Source organism: Mastacembelus armatus, chromosome 12 (genome assembly GCF_900324485.2).
Source record: "Mastacembelus armatus chromosome 12, fMasArm1.2, whole genome shotgun sequence".
Lineage (NCBI taxonomy): Eukaryota > Metazoa > Chordata > Actinopteri > Synbranchiformes > Mastacembelidae > Mastacembelus > Mastacembelus armatus.
Genome location: NC_046644.1, coordinates 5,933,932 through 5,956,611, shown reverse-complemented (window position 1 = coordinate 5,956,611; position 22,680 = coordinate 5,933,932). Strand labels below are relative to the sequence as shown.

At 39.7% G+C, this 22,680-nt stretch overlaps 2 protein-coding genes across 8 annotated transcripts in view; one reads left to right on the top strand and one right to left on the bottom strand.

The window, feature by feature from the left end:
• Positions 1–5,884, top strand: part of stxbp1a (syntaxin binding protein 1a) — a 40,479-nt gene extending 34,595 nt beyond the window's left edge. Inside the window, exons 21-22 of the transcript XR_003295029.2 lie at positions 2,470–2,534; positions 5,753–5,884. The gene's annotated coding sequence lies outside the window, so the exon portion shown is untranslated. The remainder of the gene's footprint in view (positions 1–2,469; positions 2,535–5,752) is intronic.
• akna (AT-hook transcription factor) lies at positions 734–21,350 on the bottom strand. 7 transcript variants are annotated; one of them, XM_026297024.1, is made up of 25 exons: positions 21,228–21,349; positions 20,822–20,909; positions 18,992–19,068; positions 16,119–16,702; positions 14,956–15,760; positions 14,754–14,821; positions 14,518–14,612; positions 12,670–12,744; positions 10,630–10,786; positions 10,370–10,434; positions 10,186–10,245; positions 9,985–10,106; positions 9,695–9,866; positions 9,024–9,184; positions 8,782–8,925; positions 8,319–8,568; positions 7,669–7,775; positions 7,179–7,423; positions 6,875–7,001; positions 6,105–6,257; positions 5,684–5,826; positions 5,247–5,381; positions 4,927–5,040; positions 4,538–4,676; positions 734–3,703 (listed from the first exon to the last, which is right to left on the bottom strand). In XM_026297024.1, the coding sequence occupies exons 4-25, from the start codon at positions 16,450–16,452 to the stop codon at positions 3,451–3,453; spliced, it is 3,924 nt and encodes a 1,307-aa protein (XP_026152809.1). In that variant the 5' UTR covers positions 16,453–16,702; positions 18,992–19,068; positions 20,822–20,909; positions 21,228–21,349; the 3' UTR covers positions 734–3,450. The 7 variants fall into 7 exon arrangements, 6 of the variants coding, with proteins under 6 accessions (XP_026152809.1, XP_026152808.1, XP_026152803.1 ...); XM_026297023.1 differs by having other exon boundaries at positions 14,518–14,821; positions 21,304–21,350; XM_026297018.1 differs by having other exon boundaries at positions 14,518–14,821.
• Between the last annotated feature and the right edge of the window lie 1,330 nt (positions 21,351–22,680).

Sequence of the window (22,680 nt, the reverse complement as noted above, 5' to 3'; positions counted from 1 at the left end):
TGGTTGGAAGAGAAAACACCAAGCTTAAGGCTGCTCTAAAAACAGCCAATGATCAGCTGGAGAAAACCTCTGCTAGAGGAGCTGGAGAAATCAGAGAAGTTCAACAAAACTCTGCAGGAAAAGGAACAACAGTGGAACACAACAGAGCAGTCTTTGAGAGCCCAACTGGATGCACCAAGAAAAAGAAATGGAACCGAGGATTCATGCCCAGCGCCAGGATTCAATGATCAGCAATATAAAATGAAAACCCAAATACATCTGTATTTGTATATTTGTGAGCATTATTCCCCAGAAAAATTATGTCAAGGGCAGCACAGTGGAGCAGTGGTTAGGAGTGTTGCCTCGCAGCAACAAGGTTCCAGGTTGTTCGACCTGGGGCCTTTCTGTGTGGAGTTTGCATGTTCTCCCTGTGCCTGAGTGGGTTCTCTCTGGGTGCTCCAGCTTCCTCCCACACACCAAAGACATGCAGCTTAGGTTAGCTGAAACTGCTCCTTACAAATATACAAGTGCACAGACCCAGCCAACTGTGGTGAGGGGATCTCTCTCTGAATTACCTTTCCTGAGGTTTCTTCCTCTGTCCCTTCAGTTGGTTCTGAGGTTCATTGAGAGTTTTTTCTTATCTTCTTAGAGAGCTTGGACTGGGTACCTATTGCTGATCTGGATCCCAATTAAAACATCAATTTCATTTGGACATTAAAAACCAAACCAAATTAAATCTAAATAAATTCATGAATAATATTAAATGCTTTGTTTGATGTATAAATCACAGGACAAGCACTTATGAGTTTTGATGTTTCCAGTTTTCTTATGTGTATTTGCCAAGTGACTGTGGCAGCTACAGGACCCACATAGAGAAAACAAAGAAGGAGATTATTTCCTGGCCTGCAGACAAACCTGAATAATATGAAACTTAATATCTGATAAAAATGCTGTTTGACTTTATCTTGCAGTTTTTAAAAGGAATATATATATTTTATGATTTTTAGTTTTATTGAAATTCTATAACAGCCCCCTGCCCAGAGTGAAGCTAGTATAAGATTTCTTAACCTTTGTTGACATGTGGCAGTGCCAAGAAGGACACAACACACACACAAGCAGTTGATTTTGGGATCCAGGTATTTTAGTGAAAACAGATGTAAAAGGAATGAAAACTGGAGTCGCAGACAAGTTAGAAATTATTTTCCTATTAGGCAAATCCAACAGCCTTCCCACTCCAGCTGTAATATCACCACTACCTATGTATCTCTTCATAGAGACCAATATACAGTGTTTCTCATTTTCAGCCAGTTTAACAAATATTCCAACAAAATGGAATCTTTTGAAAATGATGAATCAACTTTAAAAGTTTAAAATGCAGTGGGTCAAGCTTGTCATCAGTGCAGACCGGGCATGTAGTTTGGGAGATGCTCTAACAGTTATCCTAGGCATCACAATTTGGCCCTTATCAGAGTCATTCAGATCCTAACATTTTCTTGCTTCCAACACATCAGCTCCAAAGACTGAATGTTTATCTGCTGTCTACTAAACCCAACCCACCGACAGGTGCCAAAGTAATGACATAATGTTACTTATTTACCTGTCATGGCTGATCACTGTTGTACGCCATGAAAATGTGACTTATGGTAGCTTTTCAGTAAATATATGCTCAAGTGTAGGATGTTATGCATGAAGCATTAATATAGTATGTTATAACTTATACTATATGTATATATACCAGTAGCATGTAAAAAAAAAACCCCCAGCCACATGAGAATACAATAGACTGTTAAAGATGAATGCAGCTGTGATTACTGTCACAGAAGAATACAGTCTATTGTATTCTCATGTGGCTGGGTTTTTTTTTTTTTTCGATGTCAAGCATCATTAAACAGTTAGTAAATACACTGATCAGCCATAACATTAGGACCACTGACAGATAAAGTGAATAACACTGATTATCTTGTTATAGTGGCACCTGTCAGTGTGGGGGGTTTAATCAGGCAGCAGGTGAACACTCAGACCTTGAGGCTGAAGTGTTAAAAGCAGGGAGAATGGGCAAGTGTAAGAATCTCAGTGACTGACAAAGACCAAACAGTGATGACTGGTCAGATCATCTCCCAGACTGCAGGTCTTGTTGGGTGTTCCTGGTCTGCAGTGGTTATGTGAGGACCAAAAGTTGTCAAAGGAAGGACAAACAGTGAACCAGCGACAGAGTCATAGATGCCTAAGACTCACTGATGACGAGGTTGATCTGCTGTGATTGAACGTTTAAATTTCATTAATCTGTTAAAAGATTTCAGTTTCGATCTTTGTTAAAATGCTTGAAAATAAGAAATACTGTGCATCAGTCTCTATGAAGAGAAACATTCAGCAGATATAGTGGTGATATCACAACTAGAGTGAGGAGGCCGTTGAATTTGTCTGAAAAATGATGTCTAACTTGTCCTAATGGTCCTTTTTTTTTTCTTTATGTTTTTCATTGAATGGCAGACAAATGTGTGTTGCTATTCCTGACAGTACAACTATGGAAGCAACAGATTCACAGAAGATACACAGTAAGCTGCAAAGCGACACGAGTGCCAACTAACTGCACTAATACTGTCATAATGTTATGACTGATCGATGTATATCATGTCATCAGTTTATTAGACACACCACACTAAAACACTCTAATCCAACAGTCCTGTAATATGTTTAAACTGTTTCAACAAAGTGCTGATTCATTATGGAGGATGCAGAATGGGCAGTAGCAATGAGGGTAGGCTAACTAATAAACATCACATGTGGCTAGGTGTACCTAAACTGACAACTGAGTGTATGTGTCACATAAATATTTCCCTCTGAAATGTTGATGTAGATGTAAGAAAAGTGAACTCAAGTGCAAGCATCTCAAAAGTTTACCCAAGTACCCAACACCAACTTAGGGAATACTTTGGAATGGTGTTCGTTTTAGTTTGTCACAGTGAGAAAATCCGTGTTAGGGGCCAGCTTTGTTTTGCTGCTAAAATGAACAAAAAGAGACCCAATTATTCAATCCTGATATTGTTCTAGTGGTTCTGTTAAAATGTACACAGACCTGCATATCAAGACAGCTATAACTTTTCATGCCAGTCACAGAAACACGTCTCTTCAAAAATCAACATGATCAACATTTCTAGTCTAACTCATAAATGCTGCTACATATAAAGTTAGTCATTTCAATGTATGCCAGCACACCTTTTGAAATAAATATTATGCCTGCTAAAGAAACATAGTTCTTTGTCTGGCCCCTGAGACTTAAATTAGTGTTTAGTAAAATTTCTATTTAAAAATTCAGCATAAGAAGCTTCAGGAACAGTTATTCTCAAAGGCAGAAACCAAAGAGAAGTTGTGAAGAAAAGTACTTTTACATTTTTTTTATTCCCTTTGGTCCTGCATGCAGTACTTACAGCTGCTGGTGATGTTGACCTGAGGCTGGGATGTTAAAGTTGCTCAGTAGCTGCAGGACTGCATCAGCAGCTCTTGGCACTGCAGTCCAGTAGATAGGGATTGAGCCATGTGTCTAGAGGTGTGTTTCATGTGCCGAGCTGCTCTGATGGCTTTGTCCAGAGAGTTATCCAAGGACCGCTGCATGTCCGTAGACGGGGGGAACATTGTCCTCTCCTTCAAATCCCTGTGACGTCTGACCACTGAGGAGGTCGCAACATTGTTGCTAGGAGACAAGTAGAAGGGAGAGGGGTACAACCTAAAGAGAGGGCAAGGTTCATAAAACACTTTAGTATGACAGTTCAGGTGAAACTCAGTTAGAAGGACAATGAATTATATGATTTTTATAATAGTTTTGCAAAGTGTATGCCAGAAAGACATAAGTTCATTTCTTTTGTACTATTAGGAAAATGAAAAAAAATATGTATATTGACAGATGAATCATATCAAGGCCTTTCACTGTTGTAATTTGTTTCTATGTTTGAATGTTATAAAATCATTAACATGTTGTATAATATGAACAACAATTAAAATTTGTTATGTCATTTAGTGTGCAGGAATAGAACAAGCAAACTGCCACTCTGCTGTTTCTCTGCCACGGTTTGAAAGCAATCATTATGTCGGCTTCTTATTTTAGTTCACTATAAACAGGCAACGTCGCACCACCTCAACTGATTTCATCAGCTCTTGGAGTTACTTTACACATTTGGCCAGCAGATATCGCCATTTTAACTGCTTTGAAACCATTTAGCACAATTGCTTCATATTTGGTGCTCCAGAAAGCTTTGTCACTAGTACAAGACATACATTTATGTATTCTGTCCTACACACAAATTGTCACAGTATAGTGTCCTTGACATAGTATAAAAATCAATATACTTCTTTTGTACAGAAAATGTGACAGACATCAGACAAACTGAGTTTTTAATTTATCTGTGATCATCAAGTATGTAAAACTAAAGAACAGATACTTAAGCTAATGCCTTAAACTGAAAAGTGACCGTCAAACTTAAAGCGGCTGACAGTGCCCCTGTAATATTACCACAGTACAAACATCCACAGAGAAAGTGTGCTGAAAGGGCAGGTTACTTACAGGAGTGGTGGTGGGCACACTGGCATGTAGTGCATCAGCGCAGGAGAAGCTGCAACATATCTGCTCCTAGCAGCTCTGTCAGGGGACTCAGCTGGTTGGCAGCTTGTGTTAGGGGAGGGCTCTGAGTCTCTATGACGGTCTATGAATCACAGAGGAGGTCAGGAGCTCCATTAACACTCGTCATTTACTGCACACTGAAATAATGTATGTCCTGCGCTCAGTGACTACAGAATTCTGTGCTCTTGATACTCAGTGACCAAGATTAATTTAAGGTACACTGAATCTCTTTTTTTCCCCTCAAAAAACAAATTAATTGACACCCTTAAAATGACATTGACAACAGCTTAAAGTTAGTTATGATTAAGGGGAAGGATGAAATGAGCACTCACGTTCAGATCGTCTGCGATAATGTAACAAACACTGAGGACAAAGAGGATCCTGACATCTGCTGCCAGGTTCATCTGCTGTTTCAGACACCTGGAAAGATGTGGAGGGATGTTGCCCTGCAACACAGATACATGTACAGATGAGGTTTAAAAGTTCAAAAAAGAAAAAATAAATTATCTAGTAGAGCAGACTATTCTGTAAAATTCTTATCTGAAGGTACATTATGAATAAGACACTAGACTTCAGTCTGGACTGTTTGAAGTTGCATTAATCAACTGGATTTCTGTTTGATGGGAGAAAGTGAAGGAATAGATGTTCTTACTGGGGTGTGTTCTCCTGCTCTGGACTGTGTTTGTGTGTGAACGGTGGCTGTCTGGTGCTGCAGCAGATGTTTGAGTACATCTAGACATCTGAGGCCGAACCTGGGGTGTAGACGGATCCAGCTTGGAACTAGTCACTGAAAACAAAAACATTACATGCATCACATTCTTTCTTAGGATGAATGTGCAAATGTGTCTGTATATGGTCTATGTGTGAATCACAGCGGATCCATGTTTTCTATGCATCTTGTACACACATTTATATCTGTGTGTTATCCCCTTAGTCCCTTAGTATTACCATTTAGGATTCATATACTATAATAAACTGATTTTTATTCACCTTGTTCTTTATTGAAGAGCATAGTTATTTACGTTTGCAAGTAGAAAAGTTTGGAATAAGACAAAGTTCTGAGTTAGGGGTAAACAGAGATGAATTTACAAATGTCAGGCTGTGCTTTCTGTGTCTGTGCAGAAGCCAATCTCATCCTGGTTGTTCGTCTCATTGCAGACTCGTCAACCTCATCAACCGTTCGTCTTTCTCTTCTTCCCCTGCTGACGTCACCGTGATGTCGATCCCCAGGCCTGAGCAATTTGAGAAAAACAAGTACAAACCCACGTGAATGGGCAGATCAGTAATATATATATGTATTTAACAGTAAAGGGTTGTGTTTAGGTTGCATATATAAGCGTAACCAAAGGAGAAGCTGCATTTTTTACTTTTATTAACACTATAAACTCTTTCCTGTAGCTTCATTTCTGAATAATGAATAATGTTGTTGCTGAATAATGTTACTGTGCACTTACTGGATACAGCTTGTGTCCCAGTACAAGGACAAATGTAGCCTATTTTGTTGTTATACCTGATGAAAGGTGCAGAGGTATAGTGGGGAGTGTGATTCTCCTGAGCTAAAGGAGCTGCTCTCACAGAGCTGAGAGGCTTCTTAATTCTGAGACAACTTTCTAGTCTCCCCTTCAGTCTGGCCACCTCAGCCTGCAGTGTCTGGACTGCACCACTAAAACAAACAAAACAAAACAAAAGGCCAAATATTAAAATTACACAAAACAATCTAGTTGGGTTTCAGTTTTACATTTATTACAGATGCGGTTTTTCACCACCACACATATTCAAGCACAAACACTAGTAAAGTCCACTGAAGTGCTGCAGTGGGAAAATGTTTCAGGTGAACACATTTCCATGTGAATTGAAGTGTCAGTCCAAATGCTCATGTACACACTCCTTGAAAAGTCATGCAACACCACACCATGCAGGCAATAACAGAGTACCTCCTAATAAGCAACCATATTCATTAGCAGCCAGTTCTGTAATAAACATAAAAGAATATCACATAAGGATGGTTGAGCATTTCATGGGTTATGAAGATAAATATTACATGGGTTACCAAGTAAATTTGATATTTTTCCACCTCCTGAAATAATGTTATGACTTCTTTAAATTAATACTGGTTTCATTGCTAGATTTATCAGGGAGCAGGTGCAGGAGGTTACTGTAGGTCTATAGTTTTTAAGGAACATTCTGCCCAAAATGTTTGCACCGATGAGGCTTGTTCTGAGTTTTTGCAGGGGGGATATTAACTTGACCATGGCTGCTGCTGCTGCAACACATACTCACTTGTGATTTGCTACCTGACTGAAGCCCACTGCTCTGAGAGTTGGGGAGGAGCTTGAGTAGGAGCTATGGAGGGAATTTATAGAGTCAGCATACTGGTCACTCTGTCTGTCTTCAGACGTGGCATGACCTGCAGAAACAAGTGGAGAACAGCCAGTTAAATACAGAAAAGTAATAGTAAATGAATAAAGGAACTGAATATTGATGTCACTGATTCAAAATATGTTCTTTATTTTTTAAAATTCAAATGCAGAGAGAATATTTGTAAAAAACAGAAATCAAAATTGATGGAAAAAAACTGACTCACTATTGTCACTCTCCAGCCCAAACTCACTGCTTTCATGTTGATGACTGGCCCAGCGCTGTGGAGAGCAAGAGAATGTGCTCCTCCTCTGCCTCAGCCTGGTTCTCTTTGGCTGGTCAGAACTGAGCTGCGTGGCCTCTTCAGGCTCCATAGCTGTGTGGCTGTATGATGGTGAGGAAGCAGACGACGGTGCTGAAACTGGGCCTGTCTGAGTTTTTTCTACATTCCCCTCCTGACAGACAGAAACTCTGTTGCACCATGGGAGAACATTCAAACATACAAAGACAGAAAACACAAAACATGTGATCAGAAATGGACTGAAAGACAGTGTCTACTTTGATGCCATAATTAGAGGGTCAAGGAATCTTGTGTTATAGGAGCAAATGTCAGTGTATTGTATGTATGTGCTACAGGGCTGGGTGGATGGCACTTGTGGTAAAATGTCTGATGAACGAATGTCTGGATGAGGAGAACCAATGTTGGACTTCCTCACCTCTCTGGGGCCCTCTGGTGGAGAGGACTGGGAGCTGCAGCAGGTGTCAAACGGCTGCTCTCTGAGCCAACAAACCCACTATCCGTCACTGGCGAGATGAGCCCATCCTGCTCATAACAGCAAAGAAAACCCTTTTATCTATACACAAGCTATGTATAGAGTATATATCTATGCTACACAGCTTTCTTAGTGGAATCAGTACCACACAGTTGTGTTTTTAATCAAGAATACGTTTTTTTTAATTCATTACCAGTGATCTTTTTTTATAATTCACTGGTGCATTGTCGCTGTTGTATAAAAGCAACAGAAAATGTGGCTGATGAAAACTGAAGGACATCAGTGATTTATAGCCAATTTAATCATAAAGTTATGGAAATCTACACTGACTCTTTGGTAGCTGTTTGTATAATAAAATAATAAACTGCTTAGAATAATTTGATGAATTACAGCAGAAAAAGCTTTAAAAAAAGTATAATAAATTGTGGAGCTCTATATTTTCACCTTACAAACACCTGAAGTAAAACATTATGAGGCCTACATTTGTCACACATGCAAACCTTAGGCACTGCCTGGCCTAACCATGCCACATTTGTGAATGGATTCAGCAGCAGACTGTTATTTCACCCAGGCAGTTTACAATGAAAACACACCTGAGAAAGCCCTCTCTTGCTTCCAGTTAGTGGTTTGGAGTTCTTCCTCTCTGATGCACTGATCTCTCCTAGACTGCTCAGACTGCTACTCTGGGACTTCCCCACCTCTAAACCCCTACAGCTAGTGGGAGGATGAAAAGAGACTGTGGTGGACTGGCTGGTGGTCTTGTGTGAAGCAGCATTGAACCTGCTGGTCTCTGGTTTGCTGCTGCAAACAGGTGGGGAGTCTTGTGCATCTGACCTGACTTTGCTGTCAAAAGAGAAGTAGAGAGAATTATTGTGGACAATTACTATGTGTAATATAGTAGAGCGAATGAAATCAGCTTCAAATTTACATTTGGAGGTGTAGTCACTGTTTATAGAAAACACACATTCTTAGATACAGAGACACCTTAAAGCTGCCCAGTACAAAGACATGATGCACATCTGAGGAAACTACATCCTATCTGGTCTGTAGACTAACCTCTCTGGAAAACCTTTCTGAACATAGATGCTTCCACTTCCTTGACCCTGTTCCTCATCTCTTCTTCCTAGAGCTGCAGAAAGGAGAGCTCCTTCCCTCAGGCTATGGTCTAATGTTTTGGGAAGCTCCTTAAAACTTTGGTAGCTAAACAGAAAAGAGAAATACTTTCAGGGTGAAATCATAACAGTCCATTAAGTGCTGTTTTTTTTTTAAATTAACATTTGAAAACAAACATCACTCACTGATCTTCTAGCGTGCCAAAATCTGATTCAGAGTGTCTGAGGTAGAGAGACTTTAGAGTTTCTTCATGCTCAGCCTCCTCTTTTTCACTCTCTTCACTAGCTGAGCTCACCTCCACCTCTGCTCCACCCCCAGGATCAACCACTAAGGGCACAGGTGGGCTCTGCAAGGAGTTACAGGAAGTGAGTGTAAGTGTAGCTGGATAATATTCTCCATGAGTGGGTGAAAGTCAAAACACTGAATAAAGCTGAAAAGATAAAAGAGAGAAGATACTACACCCTTCTATATCAGAATAAGATCTCCGGACAGATTAAAAACATGATTTAAAACGTTTATAGAGTTGTAACCCAGGCACCTAGCCTTGCTCTGCTATAAAACTGAGAAAATGTTACTGATTTGTTGATTCAGTCTGTAAAAAAAAAAAACAAAAAAAAACCGGCAAACATAAATGTGGTAATTGCACACATTGTTCCTTACATATGAATGCCAAACCTTATGCCACCTTATACTGAGAATAACTGAGCATAAAGGAGCTTTTAGAAATAGAAAGGTAGACTGTACCATTGCCAGACACTATATGGATATAAACATGGGTCAGCTTCCACTCTTTTTTTCTGAAGCAGTTCTCCAGCTCAACATCCTGGTAGATAAATGAGAGCAGCAGTAGTGGTACCTGAGGGTGAATCAGAGTTTCTCCCACTTCAGAGGGCACAGATGAAGGGGTGGGCCGAGGGCGTGGAGAGGGAGGAGTCTCACAGATGGACTGCTGCTGTTGCTTCTTTTCCACCTGCTCCCTCAGCTCATACATTTGCAGTCCACACTGGTAGATTAACCCCTCTAGCTCCCTATATACATACACATGCATTTACAAACATGTAGGAAAAACAAAAATAACAAAACCAACTGACTTCATTTCTGCACAAACTATAAATATATGCAATATTTATGTTGAGTATCACTTACCGTTCATGGTCAAAGTGGCTGATTTCTGTCTTCTGCTGCTGTTTCAGGTGTTTGTGCTTGTCCCTTGCTAACAGGTAGCCCCTTTCTAAAGAGTCCAGCCCCTCAGCAAGTTGTGACAGACACTGAAGAAAGCATTACTTTATTAGTCTAGATATGAGTTGGCCTTAGAAATAATTTAGGCAAGTAGGTTGTTGCTTTTACCTTCATCTGTTCGAAAGGAGTTAGTTTTTCTCTCTTTAAGAGCTCTTCGAAAATGTGCAGCTGAATAGAAAAAAAAAAAAAAACCCCTCCAAAACCTTTATATTTGATTATATTCCTTAATCACATCATTCAGCAAAATTGGAAGAATTTTCATTTCTGACGATAGTTTCAAAACCTCATTTACCTGCTGGACAAACTTGTCAGCTTGATCGCAGAGAATCTTGTCCAGCTGCTGTCCTACCCGAGGGCCTGTTCATTTCACAGACAGGAGCAGAGAAAAAAAAAGATAAGCATTAGAGCAGCTGAATGACAGATGAGCGCTGAGTGATCTGTTTACATGTTGATGACCAAGTGATATTTAAGGATACATTTTTTCCATTGATGTATATAATTTAGTATATATGATGGATGAATTAGCAAAGACAGAGAACATGATGAATATACTCTGAGGAACGCTGTGTCCGTTTGGACGAGGAGAAGCTGAGCTGATCTCTGCTCTCTGAGCCTGAGAGAAGTCCAGAGTCATGAACTTTGAAGTGTCGTAGCTCAGCCCTGACTGCACAGAGTGGCTGGGCTTTGGGGGGTCAGAGTACATGTTCACCTGGTGGAAATGTGAAAAATAAGAACATACTGTGATCAAGGTCATCTGTAATCATTGGATGAGACTGAAAGTTCAGCCTAAGCAACAGCACATTTAGTACTAATGACTGGCATATTTTTAAACATGTTAGAATGTTTTGTAGAAAATTCTGCAACATAATAAAAATGGCCAGACTGGACTGCAGTGTACATCTTCAGTACAGAAGGATAACACCCCCATCTAGTGTCCTAAAGTTGTATTCACTTTCCATCGTTCCTGCTCTTGAATGTTTAATGAAGCAGCAAGTTGTAAAGCACAGCACCATGTAACTGTTCAATGTAGCAGGAAGACACTGGGGTCATTTCAGCAGGATAGACTAAGTGAAATTAAACTGGACTGTGTGACAAAGGGGTGGCCACCCCTCCCCTCCCTATTAATACACACACAATAAATGAAAAAGCAAAAAGAGAATGAATGGCCTCCTCTCCCTGAGCAGAAAGCACTAAATTATAATAACCTTAAACTGACCTCAACACACACACACGCACACACACACACGCGCGCACACACACACACGCGCGCACACACACGCACACACAGGTCCATGTTTTTTTTTCTCTCTCTCTTGGACTGAGCTAAATTAACATCATGAATTAGATTAGAACCCATTACTTCTGATACATTACATGCTGACAGAATCTTCCACAATTTATTGCCAATTAGAAAGAACAAAAAATATTATTTGATAAGGTTTTAAAATTGATGTTAAGAACGTTAAGAACCAGTTTGTCAATTACTTGATCTTGTAATGTGAAGATAAAGACATACCGTTATTTACATTAAAAAGTTCATGCAGTGAATCTATGCCAACGCATGTACATAATGTTACTGACTTACATGACGTTAGAACAGATTATTCAGAGCTCACACTACATAAAAACTGGCAAATATCTTCTTTTTAAAAAATAATCTGGCAGGAAATCTGAGTATAGAGCCACTCTCCCCCAGCTCAGTGTGCGGAGGAAGGGGGAGACAGATGGTGTTTCAGTGTTGTAGTGGACGAGAGGCGGGGAGCTCGGTAAGCTGGTTTTAATTGGTGCTGACCGTGGAGCCCTGCAGCTCTAACACACATTGGCCAATAATTCTTTAAAGGAGCTACTTCACAACAACACTCCTGCAGTATCTTCTCCTCCCTCTTTTATCTCTCATCTCACTTTTCTGAGACTTCTAATCATTCTTCTGACATACTGCTCTGTCTGTGATGTGCTGAAGCTGTCTGGGCCTGCACTGTTGGTTCTCTATAGCTCTGTCCTGTGCAAACACAGTTTAGGAAGAAAAGCAAAAGCATACATTCATATACAAATATGAAATAATGTAAATAAAATCTGTGGCTATATTTTACATATTCTTAAGAACATGCTTTCATTTGATTCTTTGTTCATTTATTTTTAACCATTTAAACAGCTACTACTATTTTATGGAACTCTGCTTTAAAAATAATGCTGTACAACTATAAATCATCATTGTTTTTTTTTAAAAAGCATAGCTAAGTCTGTATCTTTTACCTAGAATCCCTGCAATGTTAATAGTTGAATCTAAAACTAAAAACACAAAGGAGGCTACTGTCACCCCTTTTGTTTCATAAATAATAAGGCTTTCACTGCTGTATTTATACATGCCATCTCTGTTTCCTAAATAAGTTTAATTCAGTATTGCTTACATGTGCATATTTGAAAAAAATAAACCACCCATCATTTTAAGGCTTTCTCATAGTTTAGAGGTAATACAGTGACTTAAAATTGAGACCAAATAAATAAAAATAATGACATGTACTGTTAAAAAACCTGCACTATTGTATACCATTAAGTAGTGATAAATTACAGCCTGATCTCTAGATTAACTACCTTGGCTTCCAGACGTAGACGATCAATGGTGTTCTCCGCCTCGGCATACTTAGTCAGCAGTCTGTTGTAGTCCTCCTGCAGCAAGAAGAGAGAGGAAAGAGAAGGAAAAAGAGAACACAAAAGGAGCATAAGGAAGAAAAGAGAGTTTAAAAAGAAAGGGAAGACATAGTACCACACAGGAAAAAGAAGAAAAGAATGAGTAGAGAAAATGAATCATGGTGAGAGGAAATCGAAATGCTTTTACAGCATAAAGTAATAGTAATAAAATAATATAACACTGATCTGCAATGTCGACTACCTGTACTAAAAAGTCACCCTGAAAAGTAAGGTTTGTCCACCCTGGAAGAGTAATTCATAGGTTATTGTTATACTACAGTACTGACTGAAAAAGGTCTGAAGGTCAGTGCTTCCCACTAGTTCCCATTTTCAATCAGAATCTCTGTAGTACAAACAGTCTAACATCTGAATTTTATAATTGCCTTCTTGCAGCAGACAAACTAACAGTAAAACATAAGGATGCAATACTGGAGTATGGGCCAAAATACACAAGGGCAGAGTTGTATAGATAACACTACCAAAAAATCTCCGCACCAAACAAAATTCACTGGAATCTAGTTACTGTAGTTGCTGTTATGTTTCTGCTTCACACCAGAATCAAAAAGGTCTCATCTTCATTGTTATTTTTGTTACAACACATACTCAGTAACACACTGACATTTCATTTAGATTTTCTGCTCAATGCATGATGCAGGGCTCCAGAGTGAGACTAATGGGGTGGCTAATGTGACCAAAAATCTGTTTGGTACGCCCAACATTTCATAGGCCTGTGAGTATGACTGCAGCATTACGTATTACCTTCAGGATGAAGTGAAGTAAACCTATATATAGATTTCTTTTTATAAAGAACAATGTTGTGCTAACACCAATAGAGATATCTCCGACCCCAGATGATTCAAACTAGATCTTCACAGCCCTCGGTCTGTGTAAGATAAGCCTAATTCAAATAACAAAATTTTTAATTTCAAAAGACCTGCCGACATTAAAAAAATAAATAAATAATATAAAAAGACATCCGTTATAATCGCCAATAACTTGTGCATGGGGACACACGGTTCCACAAAAGAGTGTGTGATCATTTCATTTGGTCAGTTTAGTCTTAAAATAATTTATGTTTTTTTTTTTTTCAATTTCATGTTTATGCTGTTCAAATAAACACAAGTATTTATCTTCACTCTTATTTCTGTTTACACTGATTTGAACTATCAATATGTAACCCATTAAATATACATATTAATTAAGATAAATATATATATATATATATATATATATATATATATATATATAGAAATAAATTGTAACACTAAAGGTACAGCGAAACAATGTAGGTACACCTAAATTTTGTGCTGCTGCACCTAAATCAAAAAGTTAGGCACACCAAAGCAACCAGTGTGGACCTCTGTGATATCCAGTTTGATTCCAGTGTTGCTACAGAATCATGAAGGATATAAAGTGGGCCAGCTGGTGTAACACTGACTCTAGGAATGACCAAGGATGGCAGTGAAATAGTCACTTCACTAAATACAAAACTTCCAAATGGACATCAGGACATTTTCCTTTGAGATTCTGATGGATCCTGTTTGATACAGACAGTACAATTACTTCCTATGATTTGATACGGTGTTGCCCTGGCAGCCACTACACTTTAAGCTGACAGAAAGTGAGCTTACAGAAAGTACATTTTTAAGGTATTTAATGTGTTTCTAATATTTAACATTCAAATGATGCTGCAGATATAAAGTACAAACCGTGTTTTTCTCATCTAATCCAAACCAAAGCCTCCACTAGTACCTGTAACTGGTTGAGCAGTGTGGCAGCCTGCTGCCGGCATCTGAACTCCTGGGGAACAGTGGATTTGGGGGCACTGGTTGGTGGTGTGCTACAGGCTGATGGTGTAGAAGATCCATCAGTGGTGTTCAGTAGGACTTCTTTCACAATGTCAGCAGGAGATTTAAATACTAAAGGGGGCTCAGAGGACAGGTATTGCCTGTTGGGAGAGTGTCTGCTCTTGGGGGGCTTGTAGTCACCTTTGGGAAAACGGACCCTGGGCTCCACCTTGGAGAAGTCTGGTGTTTGGTAACTGAGACACCCGTTCCTAGATGTACAATAAAATTCAGCCACAGGTTTTCATGATTTAAAAAATACTACAGAAATACTACAGTATGAACACTGAAAAAAAGATGGAAGAGAAAGTAACAACATAAGAATAGCTAGGGGAATGTCCCTCACCTTGATTCATTCACACCAGCAGCCTTAGTTCTGATTCTTGGTGTCCTTGGCTCTCTGGCCACACTTTGTCTAGATTTTGAGGCATCTGCTCTGACAGTGTTGAGGGAGTGACTCTTTGAATATGTAGCTTTGGGAGAGGGCTGCCTCATTTTCCTCAGTGAGGAGTCAGGCTGCGGCTCACAATGCTTATCTGAATTTACAGTTTGCTTTGAAGGCACATTAGTGACTCCACTGTGACGATTTGTTATCACTTGTTCTGGAAAGATGGCTGCTGCCGGAATCTCATCCAGCTCCCTTGCAGATATTTGAGATCGCGGACTGGACTTGAGGCTCATCTGGCTGCTATTTGATTCTGGAAAACCATCTATGAAGCTGATCTCAGGTAAGGTTTCAGCATCAATCCCCGGAGCACCAGCCATTTCCTCTGCAGTGAAGTGGAGAAGGTGGGGGAAAGCGGGGGCTCTAATAGCTGTGGCAGACTGGGATACTGGGCAGTGCTGATTGGAAACTTGGGCAGGTTCTATGACTGGCAGGCAAGCACCACAAGATGGCGTTGAGCCGATCGTTTCCTTCTCCTCTCTGTTACGATAGCTCTTAGCCAAGTCATTTCTAGTTTCTTCTGTTGCACTAGTGAGATTTTTATTCCTATTACTGTCAGTCCTTTCCATGTCTTTGTCCACATCTTTTTCCTCAGTCATGTCCAAGTATCTTTCACTCTCAGAGAGGTGTTCTGTGCCCTGCTCTTTCTTCCTCTCCATCTCCTCCCCGTCTGTGTCTGCTTTGGAGCTACTCATGTCATCATCACCTGCCAAAGAAGGTATGAAGAAATGGGAAGAAAATAATTTCAGTAAACAGTGTAAAGCCATGTATTTTCTGATATACTGCTGTCGTATCCAAGAAGGTCCATTTGTGCATTTGACATTTCTACTTTTAAACTGATACCGATGTGTGGAAACATTCATGCGGTTCTGTGTGAGACTCATATTATTATTTGAGAAAATAAACTCTGGTGGTGGCTGCCTGGATCTTTATGAAAAACAAATTCAGAACCAGTGTTCTGGTTTGAAAAATAGTTGGCTGAGATTTATAGTAGAAATAATCTGTAGTGAATAGGCTAAACAAGTTAACCACATTGTATGTTACTTCTTAAAGTGCAGACTCACTCAGACTGTAACTCAGCTCCTCAGGTGATATATCCCGCTCATGCCCACTAGGCTCTTCCTCCTCTAGGATGAGGGGTCCAGGATAACAGACTGGATTACACGCTGCATCTGCATCAGCACAGGACGTCCCCAATTCCATATTCTTCAGTGCCTCCAATAGTCCAGTGATGGCATTCCCATTGTTGTGGCTGACACAATCATTGTCCTTCTCTGCTTGTTCTTCATCCTCATCCTCCCACACCTCCTCAGATATTACAGAGCTGGTGGATGAAGTGCGGGCTGGGGCAGGGGTCCAGAACAGAACCCCTGCTGTGGTGGTTTTTCTTGTCTCCATTTGCCTATAAGCAAATTGTTGCCTCCCAGCCCTGACCCCTGTTACTATCTCAGCCAGGCACAGGAACCTTCTGCATCTTTTCTTGTTGATGTGTGTCTGCAGTGAGGTGTATGCTCAAAGTCATGGCTGCAGAGGTTTACAGAGTGCAGGTCATGTCAGTACGCTGCTGACAGTCCAGAGGTGGAGCTAAGGAGGAGACATCTGCCAGTGTTCGAGCCTAAGGCAGAGAAGAACTCTTTGGATATAGTTCCTGAAACACATAACAGTATCTGGCTGTTTAATACCAATAACCATTTAAAGTCATAAACTGTCAGACAAAAGTATACAGAAACATGTACAAGGATGAGTTAATGAAAAGGAAACAGTGCATCATGAAATTAACCATTATCTATCTTGGTATAAGGAACATTATTAGAATTCTGGCATTAAAGGTGTTAAACTGAGCATTAAATTCAATAAGAGTAAGAACTGAAATGCAAAAAAAGAAAAATCAGTAAATGAATCAATTAATTAATTAATGTCTTTGGTTTTTAGAAAAATCTGAAGAAATCACTGGCATTTTTCACATTTTCTTTTACAGATTGAAAGGTTTACCAGTTAATTAAGAAATCAATCACCAGGTGAACTGATAATGAAAATAACCCTTGGCCTACAGCAGAAAAGAGATATTTGCTGCAGAATATGCATAACTGGGTTTTGATTCCTAATTCCTAAACTCATAAGGGCAATCATTGACACTACTCAAAAACAACAGCACCTGAGCAGACTGTGCCCTCATATCAAAAACAGCTTTAATGGAGTGACTTCAGCGCCCAGGAAGACATCAATCTTTTTCTTCCCACACACAGCTGCTCTCCTCTGTCAACATCTACACACCATATATCAGCTTTTTAACCTTGTCCTTCTACACACAAAGCTCTCTCTCAGAAACAGGAATTAATGCTAAAATAAATCAGAGCATAAAATATCACCGTAGTCATTCTGTAGTTAAAAACAATCACATCAGTGCTTTCATTTTTCAAGACAGATTGAAGCCTGACCTATTACTGTCGATGCATTTCATTCATTAGACGTGTTATTCAAGCTCATGAACATTTGGGATTTTCACCTGTTAATGTTGCAGGTGCAGAAATGGTGGGAGATGCGTTAGATGGGCTGGGTGGTCATGTCCTCATAGAGTACCATAAACTCAACACAAGGTTTGAGGGTTTGGAAAAGTACAAATGAGTCCAAGTTACAGGTGGTTCTAAAGACAGCACAGGGTTACTGATGCATTTACAGCTTTTAGTTTATGTTTACACACCATCTAAATTATGACTGCTAAAAACATGAACTAGTATTTTATGTTTCCTATGTAATTTTATGTGGGTTATTTTATTTATCCTGCACTTGGATGTGGGAGTGGTGCTGATGGGATTTGTTTCCAAGGTGACATGAACTCTGGGTCTCTCTATGCAACAGATATGCATTAATTTTTTTGGCCTTCTCTTAAATACAATGTTAGCAAGGTGCACCATTCAACATTTAGATCATGAAATTCATTATATACTTTTAACTCACATGTACTGACCATTGGTCTTTATTACAGACAAGCATATAATACATGATGTAACAGCATTAAAATACTAGTTCACAATGTCATAACATGTCCCCCAAGTATTTGCCTGGAACGCCAATGCTGCAGTGCTCACTATGGCAACTTCCAAACACGAACTGGAACGCCTGCTATAAAACAGCTCTGAAGGCTTAACATTAGATGGGCACAGTTATACTGGCAAAACCACAAAGAGGAGCACTGTTAATCAATTTATACCTGGCTACAGGCTACCCCCTAACAGACACACAACCGTGTTCTCTTAAGGGATTTTAACAAGCTTCAGCACCAGTGTCATCTTGTAACTGTGATCTTGTAGTTTTAATCTCAATATGTTCCCCTGATTCAACATTACTTTGATAGTGGTTGTCAAGCTGTTGTAGGGATTATGCATACATGAGTTGAAATTAATTTAAAAAGGTCTGTATTTAAACTCTGCATTACACAAAAGACTGTTTTTTTGTTTTTTTTTTGAAGCAGTATCAGCACTCAAACAGGAAAAAAATAAAAACTAGATCTAAATCATTATCAGAGAAATCTTCTGACAGTTTAATGCAAGGAAATTAGCATTTAAAGAAAAACATAAAGTGAAGTTCAAGACCCAGTATTCTGTAGCACGCAGATTCTCATTAAGAAAAGTGCTCACCATACGTCTTTGTTTCTTTCATCAGTGTCCCAGATTACCTCAAGAAGATTATTAGTCTGGTGCTTCGTGCAGTGTCTCTTACTGAGAGACAAACCTCACTTACACCCCCATCAGGAGAGCATGTGTTTCACTCTGAAATCCAGACACTTGAATTCATTCATTCACAGACACTCATTTTGATTGTGTTAGAAACAAACACACGACTCAAAGAGTGTAGGCGCATGTTGTGCTCACTCTACCTTTTTTACACAAATCAGCAGCAAAGTCACTCTCCACGCTAGCTGACATGGTAAACTCACCAGGCATTTAAAGTAGACTGCAAGGAATGAGAGCACAGAGCTCAGAGGATACATAACTTCAGAGGTTTTAGGAAAATCTGTAAATTCAGAATAGAAAGACTTTGAGCTCACAGTATAATCACATTATGTCTTCACTTACTTCTTACTCTGCTAGCACACAAGAATTTTCTGGGACTCAGGGAGACAATTCTAATAAGGAGGGTGTTTTAGGTGGTAATCTGTTTACATGGTGAGTGTCCTACAATGAGTAGATACAGGATAAATGTGGAAGAGCAGCAGAGATCCAGAAACGTAAAATGGAATTAAAGCCATTTCCAAATGAAGAAAAACTTTCATGGTTTCCTTAACTGCTGAGCTTCTTGGTAAAATTAAAACAAACACCTCACCTGTTGGTTTTCATGGTTCAATCATTCCTGGATGAACTAGAGATTTATCTCAGCCGCCAGATGGGGGGAATTAAGCTGCTCTAAACCCCTTAGAGGGGCTTCACTGATTGTAAACAGACAATGATCATCACTATACGTACACGACAGGAGTCTGGCACAGCTTCTCACAGACAAACAGACAGATAGGAGGGCTCTCATCACCTGACTGTCAGGTTCAGGGCAGGCAGGTGGAGATGTAGAAAGAGACAGAGAGAGAGAGCAGGAGAGAAAGGAGTGACAGAAAGAGAGGGAAAAAGAACCAGAAGATAGAGGAAGAACTTCTGACAGGCTGTACTGTCATTCCCAGTCGCTCCAAAACTGTCACAGAACGAGTCAGCCCGACCTACACGGACACCACATGAATTTTCACATAGTGATGCAGGCTGAATTTTGAGCACAAAGAACAGAAGTGCAAGAGCTGCCCAGGAGGCTGGCAGAGCTACAGTGAGCTGTTTAGGATGGCCTAGTGACTAAGATATGACAGCTAATCTCTTTAGGAGGCACAGGAAGAGCTGACAAGACTCGGCACACTGTGTGTGGGAACTGATGATGAGAGTGATTAAACAAAGCTGTGCAAAAACAATAATTAACATGTTAACTGATGATGAAGAAAGCCCTGGTTTAAAAGGTAATGACAAACATTCAAACTGTGTTCTCTGTTAATGTTACTCATTACACAAGCATAGCACATTTAATGTATTCCATGTTTACCACTATTACAATAAATGGACCTTCAAAGTTGTCGAGAATCAACTTCTATATCTGGAGCAATAACAGGAAACCTGGCTAATACGCAGGGCATTGAAAATGAACTTTATTATTTCTGGTACAATGAAATGTGCCCTTAGCAGAGTTTTTTTGCAAACAGTGTCAAAGGTAGGGACTGAATAACTGGTCTGATTGTGTTTGCTTTTTCTTTGATCAGATGTTTCCAGGCTTAAATATTTTATGTATTTTAGTTCTTGTAGAGCTGCTTTGTGTTAAGACAAAACTGAACATTGTATTTGTAACAGAAACAAAGAGCTATAAAAAACTAACCCTAGATCACCCTGTATTAGAAACAGCTACAGAAGTTTAAACAGCTGTGTCCAGTGCACAGACCATGTGCAAACATTTTCTCTTACCCAGAGGACCATGTGAGGACCCTTACACTGGACAACACTTGCAGAAACAATTCACCTCCAAACCAGGCACGTAACGCCCACCTTGCAACAAGAAGCTCCACTAACGTCAACTAAAGACACACTTTGCCCAACCCTACAACTGTTAGCCACGTCCAACCAGTCAAACTGGTGATCTGAGAAACAAATGTTTGCTTTTATGTGATAATGCTCAAATAAAACTATTGATAAGGGAAAGCTACTTTAATATGACTTAATGCAAGAGCAGCGCAATGCAAACTTACCTTATATCACATAGGGAGACAGATTATTTCGTCGATGGAGCGGGCAGACTTTTCAGCAACAGGGGTCGTTGCCATGAAAACCGCAAAACTAGAAGAGACAAGACCCACCCCTGTCACCATGACACTCACACAGCACAACAAACCACGGACTCCTCACAGGGCAATGAGGTTTCCGAAAACACGCTAAGTCCTACATAAGAGTTATACAACTGAATTTAGCAGCTGTATTAGCCGTGGAGGAGCTAATGTTAGATATCTAGGGAAAACGCCTGGTAGCAGAAAGCTAGCAACCCCAGTCTGTGCCAGTTTAAAAAGTTTGTTATTGTTACCGCCACTTATTCCTAATTTACACATGACAACAATAGATAACAAACCAAGAAGACTTTCAGCTGAGTCATGTTGGTACCTTAATTTTGGAGGCGTTACAGGAGGGAATTTATCCCAAGAGAGCAGCCTTTTCTGATATTTAGGAAGCTAATTACCAGTGTTGTGGAGTGTGGCACTGATTTAGCTGGCAGAGCAGTTACCCGAGGCAAACACTCTGGGAAATCTTCAGTCCTGAGTTTAGACTTTCAGGAATTTTTACCTGCTAACAAACAGGGAATAAACCGTGTCTTTCTCCAGGTAGTATCCTTGAACTAATGTTAACATTTACCACCTTAGTCTTAACAAAACCGTACAAGTTGTTGGATTTGTCTTAGGTGTTGTTACCTACAAGGAGAATTTCAGGACAAAGTTTACCCCCTATGTGCACTTGAACACAGAGACGGTGGCGATTGGTTGTGAGGCTGCTCGGGGGCGGAGCCTAGATTGCGCTGGTAATCACAACACTGCGGTTCAAAGAAGCAGGCACGAGATGACACTATTTCACAGTTTCTGTATCATCCAAGGACAACTGGTCCCTGTGTGGAAAAGTTAAAAAGGAGAAAGTGCACAACGGCATTTTACAAAAATAGATTATCATTCTAAAGGTCTGGATATTTTTTGAGGCATTGAAAAATATATTTAAATTCTAAAACAGTAAAAAAACCTTTGTTTCTGTTTCAACATGACAGGTCTCTGGAGCAGTGTAAAAAGTTTTGTCTGGAATGAATGACCTCAACCCATCTAATTCCCCTGGCATGAAGTAGAACAATAACACTGATGAAGATCTTCACAACCTCATTAATGCTCACCCTGAAAGTAGAGTAATTCATGCAATATTGCTCTAATACATTACAGCTGAGAACATTGCTATTGTTTCATGGTTAATGTTTTACTGACTTTGTATTGCCACTACTTGGCAAAACAAAGGTTTGTAGTAGAATAAGTCTCATGCTTATAATTTTGCTACTGTGGCCAAAAGCACCTGAAAATTACTGTTCTTATTGAAAATGAGCATGGCTCTGCTGCTGTAACAGCCTCTTACTGTGTTGTCGAATGAGGAAAGAGCCCCAATTAAGATTTCCTACCATTGGAACTAAGGGGTATAGCTTAAAGAACAACAACATCAAACAAGCCCAAACCAAATTTTGGTCAGTGTAGTACATCAGCAACAACTTATCTACCTTGTCATGTATCCTACTTCAGAACAAAAACTTCAAAATAAAATCAAACATCTTGTTAGTTTTGTGTAGTTATGTTTATTGAAAAATTAAACACACTTTCTGTATAAATAGCATGTCACTGTACAACACTCCTTGTTAAAATGTGCTAGAAGCAGGGAAGAAGACAGATGTACGAGCCAGAAAACAAAGCAAAAGGAGGCAGCTGAAGTGTGTTACGGGATAGGAAAATGAACACTAACCAAAACAACCTTGGGCAGCTAATAAAGGAGGCAGACTGACTGAAACAAATAAACACAATCAACAGAGTCAACA

Excerpts from the sequence above, each read along its gene's own strand:
- akna (XM_026297023.1), bottom strand. The coding sequence starts at position 16,452 with ATGGAGACAAGAAAAACCACCACAGCAGGGGTTCTGTTCTGGACCCCT. Across the intron at positions 9,185-9,694 it reads AAACTCTGATTCACCCTCAG|AGCCCACCTGTGCCCTTAGT; the intron begins GTACCACTACTG and ends AACTCCTTGCAG. Across the intron at positions 5,827-6,104 it reads ACCTCTGCACCTTTCATCAG|GCCTGGGGATCGACATCACG; the intron begins GTATAACAACAA and ends CAAATTGCTCAG.